Below are 17,884 nucleotides of genomic sequence, written 5' to 3'. Positions count from 1 at the left end.
CTTAGAGTTTGTTAGAGATAAGAGTCGTGTCCGTTATGGACATGTCGTGTAATTCTCGGGTATAAATGGACCCTGAGCCCTATGTAATCAATTTAACACACGTTCGATACAATCTCGACGCATCGCCACCCTTTTTGCTTTAGTTTTGTTTCGACGAGTTCTTGCTTTCGGGTTGAGCTGCATCGGTTTCGATCTTCAACAAGAGGTAAAACTTGTTATGGCGGCTTGTGTTCTCGGGATTAGTGCTTCCATCTTTATGATACTCTAATCTTGTTCATGTAATTCGTCGAGTTATCATATATCTTACATAATCTCTAGCAATATCGCTACCTAATCTACAATCGGCTAACATCTGTCGGTAGAGGGCAGCCGATTAGATTAGATATCGATGTTGACTTAGATTATATAAGGTATCCACCACTTTATGAAACTTCCAACGGCTTGATTGTCTAGATATTGTCTTTCTTTTCATACTTATAGCTGCATCAGTTGAGTTTGATCTTATGAGTCGTGATTAGAATCTCAATCTATAGCCTGCTTCTTGGTCGCCGATTAGGGTAGTATCGGGGTTTCAGCCGATCTTACCTGATTTAACTATATTTGTTCTATATGCTTCATTGATATGTTAAATCTGCTCTTTATGTTAAGATCTTGTTGCATTTAAGTATATTAGGCTTTTGTTTGATATATTCTACTTGCTTTAATATCTTAATATAGAGTGGTATCGGAGTATTAGCCGATATATGCTAGATCTATCTGATCGGCTATGCTATGAACATATATAGTCTCATTATAGTATATATTTCGATCTAAGTGATTTATATTGTCTCGGCATGGCGACCGATCTATCCTAATCACTTGATTTAAGTATATATCGATATAAGGAGTATATATTGTTAATATCTACAGCTAATCGAGCAGATTTAGTTCCTTCTTATCTATTCATGACTGCCGATCGATACATATATGACATCGGCTCAAAGATAAATGATATGTCATCGGCACCTAGCCGATTGGCTATCGTTTATAGGTTTAACCGCAGTTTCTTTGTCTTCGTTTCTTGTTGATTGCAGGACCAAATCAACTGGCACGCTAGCATACCCGAAGGCAAATTTTGGACCTGCACTGGAGTTAAGCAGATCTCCCAGGCCTCGTGTTTTTCATCAACAATATGGGTATAAATACAAGACCCCCTAGGGAGGGGAAGACAAGTCCAGACAAATCAAGAAGCTCAGTTAGAATAGACACCAATACACACCGCCAAATATCGACATCAAAGATCAGCCTAGACAAACCCAATCTGGTGCGATCAGTGGCCAACAAAAGGGATCTAGCGCATCTCCGATCTCGTCGAGTATGTATTTGAGGAGAAAGACTACCCCATCGCCGACTACGAGTTGGTGTTCCATGCCGCCAAGTCAACGACGACTAGATAAGTTATCCCAAATATTGTACTTGTTTGATTATGATGAATAAGAGCAATACCGGCTTCGGTCAATAGGAGTAGGGTTATTACCTTCCGGTGAAGGGGCCCGGACTTATATAAAAATCCTTTGTCTCTATCACTTTTACCTCAATCTCGTATATACCATGGTACCAATAATTCCCATACCATGCAAATACTGTAATTGTGATCTAAAACGTCGACAACACTGATTGTATTTAGCTTATTTTGGATTCTAAGTACTACTTCAGTGACATCCAGAAGCAAGAAGTAAAACACTTGTTTCTCCTAGCTAGAAGAACATCTCCGGTCCACCTCCACCTTCACCGGCAACAGCTTGCACCTGCGGCACAAGGTGACAGAGAAGAAACGCCATGGATGGATGGCGAGCTCAGCTCAGCTCAGCTCTGAATGGAGGAAATGGCGAAAGAATGTGGTATGTAGTGACCTTTTCTTGAGCTTGGAGAAGAGATGGTCTGCATGGAGGAGGTCGTATGATCTAGGGTAGGTGCTGAAGGACTCGCACCAGTCGTGGTACATGCCGAACAGCCCTCGCTCGTAGATGATCGGCAGCTTGTCCGGCGAGTCCACCGGCACCACGTTCATCACCCACACATTCATGTCCTTCAACGCTGCCGCGAACCTGATCAAGGAAGAAGATGACAATGCCATTGATGCGATGCGAGACAAGATGTTTGGATGAGAGTGGATTTTAAACTGTCGAGGGAATGTCCCCTTATTTACCTTTTTTCTTATAAATTCAATGCAAATAGTTGTAAAATATTCTAAATTTTTTTTGATAATAATATAGAATATAACAACATCTATCAGTACATAAAAATCAAGTTAAATGCAACCTAAAGATAAAAAATTCGGGTGTAATATCTCGATGAGTGAGCTGAGTTTGGATTTAAAATTTTGTGAAGTGATATATCTATATATGCTGTATGGGTGTTGTAAAAAAAATTTAAGATTTTTTTTATAATCGTTTGAGTGGTTTTTTAAAATAAACTAGAGGGATCAAGATAGTTTCCAATCGTGTAGTGGTGTCATACCCGCCGTAGACAGCTCGCTTGTCCATGACGTTCCTGACGTTGCTCCAGTCGATGCCGACGCCGGCAAGGTACGAGCTGTTGACGACGTGGCCCCAGTGCTACATCCCATAAGCACGGAGTCCGGCAGGGTATACCTTCCTCCAGCCTGCTACACTCTCTCGAAAGAAGAGAAGATTCATTTGCTGACATGTCTGAGTGCTATAAAGGTTTCATCCAGTTACTCATAAAAATTAGGAGGTTCGTTTCACTGCAAGACCTTAAATTGGTAGGAATGAAGTCGCATTATTGCCACGTTCTTATCGCACAGCTATTGGTGGGCAGGCGGTGCATGCACGCCCGCAGCGTGATGTTCCACGTGGCGTCGGGGTCATCGTCGGTGTCGCAGAGCGGCGGCTCCGGCTGCTGTAGCGAATTCTGTCCAATTCAAAAAAAAAAAGAATTATATGTGACGCGGTAAAAAAAATCGAATCCTATTATATGTGTCACGGTAATATATATCTCTGTCTTCTCTATCTCTTTCTCTTCTCTACTACTTAAAAAATTGAAAACGTTTCCGTCGGCCGTAATAACGAAAAAATGATGAAAAAAACTTTAAAACAACAAAAAAGTCCGATTCAATTTACTTCTGTCGTCCGTGAAAATCTTATCTTATCTTAATCTCAATCTTTCCAAGGGGACCAAGCGGCGCCCTCCGTTCCTGCCCGCGCGATGAAACGCCGGCCAAAGCAAAAAAAAAATGAAATTGAGCAAAGGAATAAACTAGATTGAAGTTCCCAAAATTAAAAGAGGATAAACAATATTGAAACTCCCCTAACTCGAAAAGAGGGAATAAAATATGTTGAAATTTCCCAACAAAATTCCCCAAATTCGAAGGACCCTAATTTCGGGTAAGAACCCTAAGAGTCAAAATCCAAATCAATTAAGCTAAGCGTTTGGGTTACTTGCCGGACTTGAAGCCCCTAAGCTCGCCAGAGCTTTCCGAGAAGCGGCACCGCCGCACCTTTGTTAAAATTAAAATTTGGTAAGCCCGGAGTAATCATTGGCTTCGAAGTCCTGAGATTAGCCGATGAGAGTTATCAAGTTATCAGTTGTCGGATTCTTGCTATATTCGGTTAAGGAAATTGATCTACTAAAGGAAGCTTATCCATAAGAGACCGATTTCAAAAAAAATGCGGCATGGCAAGTTATCTATTAATTAGGAATAGTTTGTTAGTTTCCTTTTATCTTTAGGAAAGTGTGTTTAGTGCCCTATAAGAACTTTATCTTTTTCTTTTTTCTTTAGTTTCTTTCTTGTCCGACAAGGACTAGTATCCCCCTACAGGTATAAATATGTACACCCGGGGTCATTGCAATCTATCATCTCTCGATCAATACAACTACTCTCGGCGTATCGCCACCCTCTTTACCGAGGTTTTTACTTATCATCCGTCGGAACTTGGCACCTGACACGGGGCTGCATCGGCTTTCGATCTCCGGCGAAGGGGTAAGCCCTACGTTCCACCGGTCCTGATGAATCTATCGGCTACATTGGTGTTGTTCAAGGCTACATCGCTTCAATCTCTTGGATCGCTCTGGTTTGGTTGATATATTTGCCTACCTGATATCTCAATTCTATCTCTAATTGCATTGTGTTTAGAGACGCATCGGTTTAGTTGGAACTGTCTCGGTTAGGTCTGATCTTCTGTCTTAGCCGATATATCTCTATAATCACAATACTGTTATAAATAGATTTGTTATATCCATCACATTAGGCAGATCTATCGGCTCATCAAGTATTAGATTATCATATACAATCTCGTACTGCATCGGTTAGGTTCGACCTACTAGATTGTTGTTGATAATATAAGTCTTGTTAAGCCGATAGGTTCATGCTAATGTTTTATCGGGGTGCTAGCTGATAAGTTATCTGGACGTTGCATCGGCTTATAAGGATTGCATATACATATAAGTTGGATCTAGCCGATGACAACAAAGGTTTCACTGTTTAATCTAATCTTGTGGATTTAATGACATTGGACCTCCAGCCGATGTATGCTTTAACCTTCGGATCGATGTTTATCTATCATATCATTATTAGCTGATTGGTTTCTATTGGATTATATTATTGTTATACTTTATTATCATCATCCGATTGTCTTTATATCATTATCTACATTGGACATATAGCTGATTGCTCAAAACCCTATCGACATCGGCTGGTATCAGCATCGGTTGGGGTTACTCCATCGGCTTGTCAGCCGATCGGCTATTTGATATACTGTTTATATATCTTGTCAGTTGCAGGATCAAACTGACTGGCACGCAGGTAAGCAGATCTCCTAGGCCAGTGTGTGTTTTTCACATCAACAACCTTCACCTCCTCGCAGTCGCGTTGGGTTCCCCGTGCGCGCGCTGTCCTGGAGCACCCCTCCACCGTCCCTTGCCGAAGACGGGAAGCGTCGGCTTGGCGTCGCCCCTCCCGCTGATGAGGTCCAGGCCGCTCGGCGCTCGTCGCTGTTTGCGTGCCCGCCTAGCAGGATTGCCGACGCCGTGGCACGGATTTGTGCCGCCCTCGGATGCGCCCCTAGCTGGCGAAGCAGGAGCCGCTCGACGGTCGTCACCGCACGCACGCACCAGCTCGCCGGACCGCCATCGCCGCCTTCGCCGTCGTTCTGCTCGCTGGTCCCCAGAGAGAAATTGGATCGGGAGAGAGGGATTTGGGAGCTAGGGTTTTGCCCCTCTCTCCTGGTCGGCGCTTCATCTAGCGCGGGGATGATCGGAGCTGTCCATTAGATCGGATGGCTCAGATTCGCCCAACGTCGGGCCGCCGCCGCCGCCGCCGCTGATTACGCTACGCCCAATGGGCCACGGAAGTGCATCGAACCGTCCTCACATGTGGGCCGTGCTCAGCTGTTCGGCTTGCGAGCCGTCGAATTGACTCGGATCGCCGAAGATGGGATTTGTTAATATATCAAATTTGTTAATATATCAAAGATGGGATTTGTTAATTCATCAAATTAATATATCAAATCGGTAAAAATTAGTTCTACCTATTTGTTAATATATCAAATTAGACTTTATTTTTACCGATTTGAGGTTTTCAAGGTGTCACACTATCAAAACGGTGTTTTTCCCGTTGCAACGCACGGGCACTATTGCTAGCAAAGTATAAAACTAAAAATAGTTTGAAAATAATTATCTATAAGCAACGATGACGAAGAAAGTTTGTGGAGAAATCGTACTTTTGAAGCATGGCAGGTGTTATTAGGTTGATATTACATCTTTATATGTTTGTCAAATACAACCCACAATGCATACCACACACATTCCTGAAGGTTACATTTCTAGTTACTATTAATAAGGTAATGGCAGAGGTGACTATTGATATAATCATGCAATCTTAGGTCCCACAGACTTAGAATTTTCTTTAAGAACTGCCTTTCTCTGTGTTTCTTTACTGAGATTTTGCACAATGCTCTAAACTATACGGTACGGACTTGGTTGCTGGTGCTGATCAAATATTGGTCGTATGGTGCTGTACACCGGGACATGTTTTGCTATTGGTCCTTTTGCATGGCTATTAACAACCCTGAAGAAGATGATAGACAACCTTTTTTTTGAAAATTTCATTCTGAAATTATGGAATCCATTTGACAAATCAAAATAATATAATATATATAATCACAACTTCACAAAGAGATAAAAAAACACAAATTACATTGGTTACTAAAAAAGTACTATGACTTGAATGTAGAAGTTGATAACACATAACTAGCTTAGAGCGTTAGACACTCAGTTATGTTCGATCACTAAGCTAGCTTATGGTTCAATCGTGATATTGATGGTGACATGGCTTGCAGTGCTGCTATTGACGTCGTCGTCATTGCTGACAGGGGCGACGATGCTGGTATCCTTGGCGATGGGGGCGACGGTTGGCAGCTCAAGGTTCTTATCCTGCTTCTTAGGTGTGGTTCGGTAGTAGATGGCATAGAGGATGAGTTGCATGATAGCAAAGAGCACGCCAAGACCATTGGGGATGGTGATGAAGATGTCGAAACGGATGAGCGCGTATGACGTCCAGCACAGGCCATTGAGGAAGCTCACCACTGATAGCAGCAACGGCATGTACTCTACGCTCTTCGTCTTCACAACCTGACTCATGATGGTGAGTGGTGAGGAGTACATGATGGTGCCAAAGATGACGCAGAGGATACCGACGATCAAAGAGCGCCTCTGATGGGTGTGCGCACCCAAAAGCACACCGAGCGCTACCGCCGCCATGAAGAGAGCCTCCGTAGCGAGCACCACTCCCATTTTCTTTTTGTTCTTCTTGTCGGAGAAGAGGAAGAAGATGGTAAGGTAGACGGCCTCGATGACGAGGCCAATGCCGTTGATGGTGACGACGAGGATGCTGTTGGGATGGACGATAGGGAGGCCGTAGAAGACCCAGAGCATGCAGTTGAGTAGCGTGGCCAGGTACGGGTCCGCCTTGAAGTTCTGCACATTCTTATTCTTGATGATTCACCAGAAGGTGGGCACCAGTGAGAGGAAGAGCCCAAAGGAGATGACGTTGCCGACGATGCCCACCACGTTGCGGATCAAGTCCGGGGACACCATCTCGCCAGCTGGTGGCGGCGGACGTCGATCGCCTTCCTGTTTGCTTGGTTCGCGCGCTGAAAATATTTCAGGCTGATGAAATTGCTCGCTTGATCGTACATGTAGCGGTTGGTGTTGGTTTGGTAGCTCGTTGAAGCGGCGTAGGGCTGGATTTATACACGTCGCGTACGTCCGAGGTACGCTCTGGAATCTGGATAGGGTCGGTGTCGGAGTCCCGGTAACGGGGAACAAAATTAGGAAAGCTCGTTCCGTGTCGTCGGCCACCATTTCCGACTCTGAGCAGCGTACGGCCCATGGCCAAACGGACAGATCAGGGCCCGCTGGGCTGACTATGCGTGGGATGGAGGGAGTTCATGTTTTGCTCTTGTTCAGTTGTTTGTACGCCATTTGTTTCGGTTGTGGTCCCCATCGGTTGATCTAGTTTTATTATAAGCCATAACGGTTTATTAGCGATTAAAAATAATATGTAAGTAAAACTTTTATATATATGTTCTTAGTGATTGAAAAGCCAAAGTTGAAAAAAATTATGTTGAAAAAGAATCAAAATCAAATTCAAAATTAAGTTTTAAAATTCAAATTTTGGCTTTGGCTTATAAGCGATAGGGCAAACGATAAGGCCCTGTGATTTAACGAAAATGGTATTTTGCGGGCACGTTGAGGGAGAATACTCCCCAGATCGACCCCAGTCCAGCCCTGCACGAGGCTTTTTTTTTGTTTGGCTGTCACCATTCTTGTAGGAGAGAACCCATTCTATACCATCGAGTTTATTCGAGTTCAACGATTTGGCATCGATATTATATCTTTCTACAATATACCGATGACTTTATCAATTGTTCTACGATATACCATTAGGTTGAGCCTTCTTTTTAAAAATACCCAAAATGCCCTTATAGATATACAAGGTTAACAATTAATTTATCCCATTAGAAGTTTCAGAAAAATATGAAAACTTTTATGTGGCCTCCTTAAACAACATGGAAATTCGTATAGAAGTTTCAAGTTGTTTACATTTCTATTTTTATAAAAAATATAACTTATTTGTTATATGCCATATAAAATATTTTTTATTGTTGTTTATAATATAAATCATCTTTCATAAACTACATAAGATATTTTTGTGGTATTATCTCTTTTATAAGCATATTTTCTCTCATATACGACATAAAAGTTTTTTTTCTAAAAATTAAGTATCCAGAAAAAACTTGAAACTTGTATCTATGTTGTGTACATAGGCCACATAAAATTTTTCATATTTTTAAGAAACTTCTAATGGAATAAATCAATTGTTAATTTTCTGTCTCTAGGGTATTTTGGGTAGTTTTGAAAATAAGGCCCAACCAAATGGTGTATCATAGAACAATTGATAAAGTCGTTGGTATATTATAGAAATAAACAATGTCGATGGTATATCGTTGAACTCGAACAAACTCGGTGGTATAGAATGGATTCTCTCTTCTTGTAGTGTTTATTATTGCTATTATTTGAACTAGAAGGTAGCCCGCACATTCGCGCGGGCATCCTGTCATTTTAGTTTGAAAATTTGTCCAATGTATAAATTCAAGTTCAAATTGAAAGTAAGATATTTTTTCCTTTTTTAATTGAGCGTTCATCGGCGCTCTCTTTTCCTAAGAAATTTGCAGAAACTTTGATTTCTAATGAATGTATTTTACTTGTAACATTAGGCTAGTGCTTTCGTAAGATTGGATGCTTGGGATTTTTGGTCAGTGTAGTGCGGAACTTCTAATACTTATAATTAATGATCGTCTGACTGGATTTAGATTGATGCTTGGTTTTGTGCCTTGTAAGCTGTATATACGCGGACGGCGTTGACGAACGCCGTCGCTAGATCGGACATGACGGATTTCTTTTGATTTTTTTCCCTATAAACGGACGGGAGTTTGTGATGGAGATAGAGAATTGGACAGATTCAAATTTTTTTTTCGCTTTTTTTTTACTGCATCGACAAAATCGGATTTTTTTTCCACGGACGATAAAAACATCTTTTATTTTTTATTTTTTAAGTAGTAGAGATGAATAAAATACTTACCATTGGCCATCAAATGTGTGGCAGGGGAGAAGGAAAAAAATAATGAGGGCAAGATTGAAATGTGTACTCTGGAACTTATAAGGGGATCTATGTTATGGGGCGAAGCAGATACTACAACTTAACTATAGATACAGTTTGAGTCACTGATATGTGGATGTCATTTTTGCTATGCCTCGTGTGTCATGGCTTAACTGCACAACAGTTAAGTCAGTTAAGTCATAGGATCCTTTCCCTATTTATATTATAGTGGGGAGCTACTGTAGTAACGATAAAATCAGTTTGTAATTCAATAGCATGAACATTACATCTGAAAAGAGTAAATTGCATTCACAATGCATCAACTTGATATGTTACTGCAATTTGGTACAGGAATTTAAGAAATGTGTGCTCTAGCGCAACAAGGTGTGTGCAATTTAGTGTAGGAACTTTATAAGTGAGCGTACAAGTGCAACAACTTGTAATGGGTGTGCGCTTTTGATACAACAAGTTAAGTGATGCGACAACTTAATTATTACAAACAATTTTTTGTAATACACATTAAATTTTAGGTACTACTATTGTGTCAATATACTATGTGTATTTTTAAGCATGTTTATAATTTCGTTAAGATAACTGAAAGTGAATTAAACTTTACTATGTAGAAAATATTATATTTCGGTTGAGATTTGGGAATGTGAAGAAAAAAATTCAAACCAGATGTGCAAATAAGATGTGTAACGTAATTCTTAAAGATTAAATTCAAGATTATAAGGTAATATCTATAGGATTGTTATGTGATGACATATTGACATCGTGAAAAAAACTCAGCTAGTATTTGTTAACCAAAACAACATGTACCTAGCCAAGTTGTTGCACCATAATACTAAATTACTAAGTTCTTGTACTATACCGTATTCATTTCCTAAGTTGTTGTACGGTGGGTTCAATTTACTCTCTAAACAATAATGTTGTGGTGTGTACAGTAGCTCTATCATCTCATGCGCCCATTCTAGAACTAATGGTATAAATGCATGACAACTAGCAAATGCACCGCGCTGTTCACCTCTACCGGTTCCGGATCCCATTTGCAGAAATCAAAACTACTCTTCAAACGCTCAATGATGGTTTATGCTCTTGTGTGACTTAAGTGTACTTGTTAACAATATCACAAATTGCCGCGCAAACTAAATTGTCACTCACTATGCAAACTAAAAGTTGTTTACGTTTTGGGCTAAAGCAAAAAAAAAATCAATTCACATGCTGGTAGCATGAAAAATATGGTGTGAGCGGAACAGACGAGCATTTCAGAATCAGGAAAAATCCCTGCCGCAGCTGCTAGACAAGATATAGGACGAATTCAAGCCATGGAAGATATGTGATATTATCCGCCTAGAACATTTTCATTGTTTTAGTAGTAGCTTCTTTCTCTCCCCTCTCTTTCTCTCTTTCACCATTTTAGTGATCTTGTAAATACTTTTTCATCCCCTACTTAATATAACACCAGCTTTGCTGGATTCGGTTTTCAAAAAAAAAAAGTTGTTTACGTTTTGGGCTATTCTGGCCTTGTTTTTCTTTTTTTTTTCTTCAATAGAAAAGACAGGAGCTATGTCCATCAATTAAGGGTGATCAAGATCCACATAAGAAAGCCAAATGTAGGCCGACTGGGATTTAAGATGACTGTTCAGGCCTTGTTCTCTCCAATAATTTGTCCCCAATTTGTTTCGTTCAATCTCGCTTGGAAAAGTTTGTATTAGGGATATTCCAGCCGATCACGTGTAATCAGTTGGAATATCCCTAATAATTTGAACATGCCTCAATTCTACACAAACCTACTGAATTAACCATCTCTCTTTTGTAAAACTTGTATACAAAACTCAATTATGACATGTCTAATTTCTACTCAAATCTACCATCATTTTTTTATTACAACGTGCCACAATATTTGCCAAAACTCTTTTTCTGGTGCTAAGCACTACTAGCCATGATCATCAACTTCTTCCCAACTAGCTCGCCGTCGTCGCCGCCTTCTCGACTTCCTTGGGCCGCCACATCGTCTTCTCGGCGCAGAGCATCACCTCTCCTTGCTTGGACACCGTCATCCTCACCTCCCAGTGCAACGACCTCAGGATGCTCTCCACCTCCGCCGCCGTGTCGCGGCCGTCCCGCACGATCAGCTTCCCCTCCGGCCGCAGGATCCGGTCCACCTCGACCATCACCGGCAACAGCTTGCACCTGCACAAGGTGATAGAGAAGAGACACCATGGATGGCGAGCTCAGCTCTGAATGGGGGAAATGACGAAAGAATGTACTCCCTCCGTTCCACAATATAAGTCGTTTTGACTTTTTTTTTTTGGTGTCTACCAAAAAAGTCAAAGCGACTTATAATGTGGAATGTAAGGAGTAGTATGTAGTGACCTTTTCTTGAGCTTGGAGAAGAGATGGTCGGCGTGGAGGAGGTCGTATGATCGAGGGTAGGTGCTGAAGGACTCGCACCAGTCGTGGTACATGCCAAACAGCCCTCGCTCATAGATGATTGGCAGCGTGTCCGCCGAGTCCACTGGCACCACGTTCATCACCCACACATTCATGTCCTTCAACGCTGCCGCGAACCTGATCGAGGAAGAAGATGACAATGTCATTGATGCGATACGATGCGGGGTGTTTGGATGGGAGTGGATTTTAAACTGTTGAGGGATGTCCCGTTCTTTACCTTTTTTTTCTTTTAAATTCAATGCATACAGTTGTAAAACATTCTAAAAAATTTAATAATGTAGACTATAACAACATCTATCAGTACATAAAAATCAAGTTAAATGCAACCCACAAATAAAAAATTCGGATGTGAACAGTACAATACTATTCATATGTTAAATTTTTTTTTTATATCTCAATGTTTGGGCTGAGTTTGGATTTAAAATTTTGTGAAGTGATATGTTGTATGAGTGTTATCAAAATTCTTTAAGATTTTTTTTATAATCGTTTGAATGGTTTTTTAAACAAACTGGAGGCATCAAAATAGTTTCCAATCGTGTAGAGGTGTCGTACCCGCCGTAGACGGCTCGCATGTCCATGACGTTCCTGACGTTGCTCCAGTCGATGCCGACGCCGGCGAGGTACGAGCTGTTGACGACGTGGTTCCAGTGCTCCTCGTCCGCCGCGAAGTCGTCCGGCGCCGGCTTGCCGTAGACGCCGACCTGGCTGTGCGACAGCCAGTAGGGCGCCGCCGACATCCGCTCCGGCCACAGCTCCGGCCACCGCGCGCCGCGGACGGACTTGTTGGTGGGCAGGCGGTGCATGCACGCCCGCAGCGTGATGTTCCACGCGGCGTCGGGGTCGTCGTCGGCGTCGCAGAGCGGCGGCTCCGGCTTCTCCCGGTTGCTGTAGCAGCCGTTGCTCGTCGGCTTCTTGAAGATCACCATGGCCGTCTCGTCCACGGTGTCGTTCGTCTTCTTCACCATCTTCCAGCACATGGACTTGGTGAGCGCCGCCATGTCTGCGTGCGGCGCAGCGCGGCGCGGCGAGGAGTAAGAGCGAGGCATATGAGATGAGAAGAATTAATGGGGGAGGGGAGCTCACCGTGCCAGATCTGGACGTCCTCCGGCGTCTTCCGGTAGACCGGCGTGGCGGACCAGACGAAGAGGCCGCCGGGGCGGAGGAGGCGGTTGACCTCGAGGAGGAGCTTGCCGCCCCAGATGTGCCATGGCACGCGGCAGCGCGCGCAGTGGACGGCGTCGTAGGCGCCGCCGGGGAAGGGGAGGCGCTTGGTGCCCATGACGGCGGAGATGGCCGGGATGCCGCGCTCCAGCGCGAACTGCACCTGCGCCTCGTGCTCGTCCTTGGGCGCCAGCGACATGGTGAGCGCGTCGCGGTCGAACAGGAAGCCGCCGAAGCTGGCCACGCCGCAGCCGACGTCGAGCACGACGCGGCTGCGCCGCCCCCACGCCACCGCCGGGACCGCCTCCTCGATCAGGTCGATGTAGTGCGCCGCGCCGTTTATGAACTGCGTCCCGCCGCCGGGGAAAGTCAGGTGCTCGCCGGAGACCTTCACCCAGTTCTGGTGCCCCTTGTACGACGCCAGCTTGGTGTGCGGCACGTTGTGGTACCAGATCTTGTCGCGGCTGTACGGCCACGGGATCGGCCGCCGGTAGCCGCCGGGGAGCGGGACGAGGCACGTCGGCGCCGCGGCGGGGCAGTGTCGCTCACGGTGCTCGTAGTGCTTGGTCGTCTTGAGCTTCTTGATCGCCGCCTCGTTGTCCAGGCACGGGATGTAGTCCTCGCCGGTGCTCACGTTGCAGAGCTTCCACTCGTGCGCCACCGCCGCCGCCGTGTCGCTGCCGTTGCTCTTGTTCTTGTTTCTGTCGCGCGCCTTCTTCTCGGCGCTCGACTCCGACGCCTGCGTCGGGAACGAGCCGTTCTGCGCCACCGCCGACGCCGTCTCGTTCAGCAGCTCAGCCTGGCCGCTCGGGAGGAGCTCCTGCTCCGCCGCCGGATTGATCTTTTCGGTGGCGGCGGCGGCGGCGGCGGCGCTGTTCGCCGGCGCGTCGTCCTCTGTTGTTTGGGAGACCGTGCCATTGCTGCTGTCCACGGCTGCGAGTGTCGTCGTCGTCGTCGTGTTCGAGTCGTCGTTCATGTCGCTGATAGTTTGGTTGTTCGATGACGCGCCGGTGGCCGTGTCGTCGTCGGTGGTTTGCGCCTCGCCGCCGCCGCCGCCGCCGTCGTCGCCATTGGTGGGAACTTGTTCGGAGCTCTTCTCCGTGACCTTGCCGTCCTCTGCCACCGTCTCGACGCCGTCCATCTTTCCGTTCTCGTCGTCGAATGACGTCTGGTTCTTCGACGGCGTGCCGCCGTCGCCGGTCGCCTTCGCGTCGGTGGGCGCATCGTCGGAGCTCTTGTCAGCCTTAGTCTCGGTAGAAGCCTCATCGGCGTTCTCGCCGGCGTCCTTGGTGTCCCTGGGCTCCTCCGCCGTGCTGTTCTTTTTCCCCTTCGTGTCCGTCGACGGCGCCTCGTCGGCATCGCCGCTGGCTTGGTCGCCGGTGTCCTTGCCGTCGGTTGGCGCATCGTCGGCGCTCTGCTTGTCGGGATCTTCTGGGCTCACCACCTCGCCGCCCTCCGTCTTGCCGTTCTCGTCGGAGAATGTCTGGTTCTTCGACGTCGTCGTCGTCTCGCCGTCGCCTACCTTGTCGCCGGCGGGCTTGCCGGACTCCCCCGCCCCCGTGCCTCCGGTGGTGGTCTTGGCGACCGCATCCGTCGCCGTTTGCGTGTCAACGCCGCCGCCTTTCACGCCGGTGTCCCCGACGTCGTCCGTCGTCTTCGCCGTGTCGCCGGCATCTTGGACTTTCTTGCCAACGTCGTCGGCTGCCTCGTCCGTAGTTCGCGGCGTGTCGCCGCCATCGCCGCCGCCGCCGCGACCCTTGACGCCGTCGGTGACGTCGATGGACGACGCGTCGTCCTCCTTGACCGCCGCCGGCGGCTTGTCCTCCGGCGACACGGCCATCGGGACGTTTCCCGTCGACGACATCATCCACGCGCCGACGAGGCAGAGCGCCACGAACAGGACGATGGTCGCCGTCGAGCAGGACGACGGCGAAGAACGGCGTCCTCCGCCGCCGCCGCCGTTGCCATCCAGCCGCTGGTACCGATCCCGATCAAACAACGGCATATTGTGACAGGCTCACAGCTAGCTCATGCAGTAGGCACTTCACACTCTCTGCACATTCACACAGGAAAGGCTTATTAGCCTCTTATTTTGGAGTGAACAAATTATGTGTAAATTGATCTGGGATTTGAAATCCAAATTCCACATCAGTAACAATCTAATCACACTGATCAATATAGCATATTACTACTCCAGTAAGATACTGTCTGAGTATCTTATTTAGCCAGTTTATTTGTTTATGTTATGTGGACAGAGACACTGTCTGAAATGTTGCAAATGCTAATGACAAGAAACAAGAATGGAATTCCTGTTTACAGATCAGATTGTTTGGGTTATTACTACCTACATTATATAAAAGAAGGTGATTTATTTAATTAAACAAGCGCCAAAATTCAACAGAATTAAGCACAAATGAAATGAACATCCTAGCATAATTAGCAACCAAGAAACAGTACAACAAAACAACATCCTGGATTGAAACTGACCTGATGAGTGATGAATTGAACACACTCAAAAAATTTCCAAATCAACTGATCCTCAAACCAATCGAACGGTTGCGAAAGCGAGATCAAATATGCACCATTACTTATATATGCAGCTAGCAGCCACAGTACTAGATCGATCTCGAGCTGTTGCTTTGCTTGGGAGAAGAGAAGAAGAAGATGTGAAGTAGAGAGAGAAAGTGAGGCAGATGAAGAGAGAGAGAAATTCAAAATGCAATCTACCCCGTTTCTATTTCCCAACAAGAATCAACCGGGGCATGGACGCATGCGTCGTCTCCTTGTTCCTCTCGTGGCTAATCTTTTATTAGCGCGGGGAGTTTGTGTTAAGGGAGGATTACGCGGGAAGCGAGGAGAAAATGGGGTGACGTCCACGAACACCACTCTCTCCGGGTTTCTGGCGCCATCACCATGCAAAATTGCAAACTATGCAGAAATGGATCGAATTAATTAATTAGCTGGATCAAATCAATGGGAAATTAAAGAGAAGTTTTCATTCACGAACAAGGGTCGAGTGCTTCTCAAATTTTGGCGATTGAATGGGGAATATTTCTTATATATGGCCACATTTGAAACGCAGGATATAATAAACACAAAAAGAAATTAGAAAAAATGCAGGAATTGAAGGGGTGTGTTTCTTTTATCTTACAGGAATGAAAAACAAATGAAAAATGAAGATAATCCCTTCAATAACAAAAAACAAACAAAGAAAAAGGTTTCCAAAATTGTTGGACGTCTTCTTCTTTTTTCCTATGAAATTGGCTATAGAAATGCAATCCTATGAAAAATTTCCATTCCCTTCTTACGAACATATAAAAATTCCTTAGAAAACTGAATCCTCCAAAATTTGTAAAGCAATCCTCCAATTCGAAGGGACCTTAGAGTAAAGATATATCGTTGTTGAGATATGAAAGTAGGTGTAAACATAATTATATTTTTGGAACGGACGAATATATTGCTGGAAATTCCATGGTGCAGGATGAAAGATGCATGTACTTACTGGTGAAGTGTAGCTGACTCTACAGGAGTTGACGCGTCAAGGGGAAGCTTGGCTGGCTAATCCTTTCCATGCATCATATACCGTTTTCTTTTTCATGCTTCTTATACACTTCGTGTGCAACTAATTAAATGAGGGTAAATTTCATAAAACTGTAACTTTAGTGACAAAACTATCAGTTTGCTGCAACATTAGTGACATGTTTCAGTTTGCTGCGACAATAGTGTGGGAAATTATCACAAAACTGCAACTTTTACATTATATGCTGCTACAGTACTAGTTTTGTCACTAAAGTTATAGTTTTTTGAAATTTACTCATTAATATATCCGCTGGTTAGGAGTAAGCATGCAAAAGTTGTTCTTCCACCTGTTGCAACATGCTAACATATCCTGTTTTTCTTTAGCAAGAGAGAGCAACGACTTTCAGCCTCAAAATTGCTTGCTCATAGTCATTGCATCACCAAACTTTAAGCACTTATGGTTTATAAATAAATACTAAAATGGAAAAATAATAAAACAAACAAATTAATTATCCACACGATCTTGACAACTATACACTGAAAAAGTTTTGAGGTTTTAGTCTTCATGACGATACCTCCAACTTCCTAAGGAGTAAAATTCGTGTGCTCGTCGCTAGATGCAATCAACAAAGATTATATAAAGGGATTTCACCAAATCTCAGGTATTATTCTCAACTAACCTCGTTAAGACCACCACAGCAAGCAAAAATAAGTCTTGGAGCTCTACTCACTTATTGGTGGAACATCTGGTTAGAGAGGAATTGGAGGATTTAGATCAGCGAGCCCGTCGTAAAAGCTGTGTTATTTAACCCTTGTAACCTCTCAAGTCTCAAAAGTTGTAACCTCATCTATTCTCCATTTTCCCTAAACCTTTTGTATTTTCTGACTTTTACTCTTTCTCAGTTATATCCGGCAGAGCACTTGTCATTGTTGGTTTCAGAAAAAGATAATGTATTAGAAAAGGGAAAGCGACCAATTTGATTCTATTGCCAAAACAAGCAATTAAAGCCTAGACATGGAGTTTTCATCCTATGGAAAAAAAATACAATAGCTCTACCACAATATTTAATCCAATCCTATGGATGCACATGGTCATTATAATTTCAAAGTCTAGTTTAAATCATATTTCATATTTGTAACCTAAAGTAAAAATTCCATGCAACTGGACTCCCAAAATTATTTCCAACAGATTATTCAGCATCGATATCAAAATCAGTAATGTGAGCTATGACTGTGTGACAGAAACCCACGGTTCACCTTTCCAATTGAGCACGGAATCCTGACTCCTAGCAGTTTGAATGATTTTCTCCAAATTTTGGTCAAATTTACTGTTTTAATTTTGAATTCTCAAAAACCATTTAATAATTAACTCGCACTCCACTTTTATCGAACATCAAAACCTTCAAAAGTTTACAATTTTTGTAGATTTTTATCGCAAACGTGAACCCTGTAGAGTGCAGACACGATTCTTGCGTGTTTACTTTTCTACTTCTTCTGTCCTAAAATATATATGATACTCTTTTTTTTTTGAGAAACACAGTACGAACGCAGGCGCTCACAACGTGCGCACACTCACCCCTATGAACGCAC

At 44.1% G+C, this 17,884-nt stretch overlaps 1 protein-coding gene and 1 pseudogene across 1 annotated transcript; both read right to left on the bottom strand.

Annotated features, from left to right (window-relative positions):
- Positions 1–1,732: 1,732 nt before the first annotated feature.
- Positions 1,733–7,095, bottom strand: LOC127757375 (bidirectional sugar transporter SWEET7b-like; annotated as a pseudogene).
- A 3,739-nt stretch (positions 7,096–10,834) lies between these two features.
- On the bottom strand, positions 10,835–15,513 carry LOC127756832 (probable methyltransferase PMT26). The gene is made up of 5 exons (XM_052282211.1): positions 15,263–15,513; positions 12,698–14,828; positions 12,167–12,614; positions 11,537–11,731; positions 10,835–11,353 (listed from the first exon to the last, which is right to left on the bottom strand). Exons 2-5 carry the CDS (start codon positions 14,778–14,780, stop codon positions 11,125–11,127), a joined length of 2,955 nt encoding a protein of 984 aa, XP_052138171.1. The 5' UTR covers positions 14,781–14,828; positions 15,263–15,513; the 3' UTR covers positions 10,835–11,124.
- Between the last annotated feature and the right edge of the window lie 2,371 nt (positions 15,514–17,884).

This window comes from Oryza glaberrima, chromosome 12 (genome assembly GCF_000147395.1).
Source record: "Oryza glaberrima chromosome 12, OglaRS2, whole genome shotgun sequence".
NCBI classification, from domain to species: Eukaryota; Viridiplantae; Streptophyta; class Magnoliopsida; order Poales; family Poaceae; genus Oryza; species Oryza glaberrima.
This window is presented reverse-complemented; position numbering and strand designations above follow the sequence as displayed.

Coding starts and splice junctions, on each gene's coding strand:
- LOC127756832 (XM_052282211.1), bottom strand. CDS start 14,780: ATGCCGTTGTTTGATCGGGATCGGTACCAGCGGCTGGATGGCAACGGC. Junction 12,615..12,697: donor GGACGTCCAGATCTGGCACG/GTGAGCTCCCCT, acceptor CGCCGCACGCAG/ACATGGCGGCGCTCACCAAG. Junction 11,732..12,166: donor ATGCGAGCCGTCTACGGCGG/GTACGACACCTC, acceptor TTCCTCGATCAG/GTTCGCGGCAGCGTTGAAGG.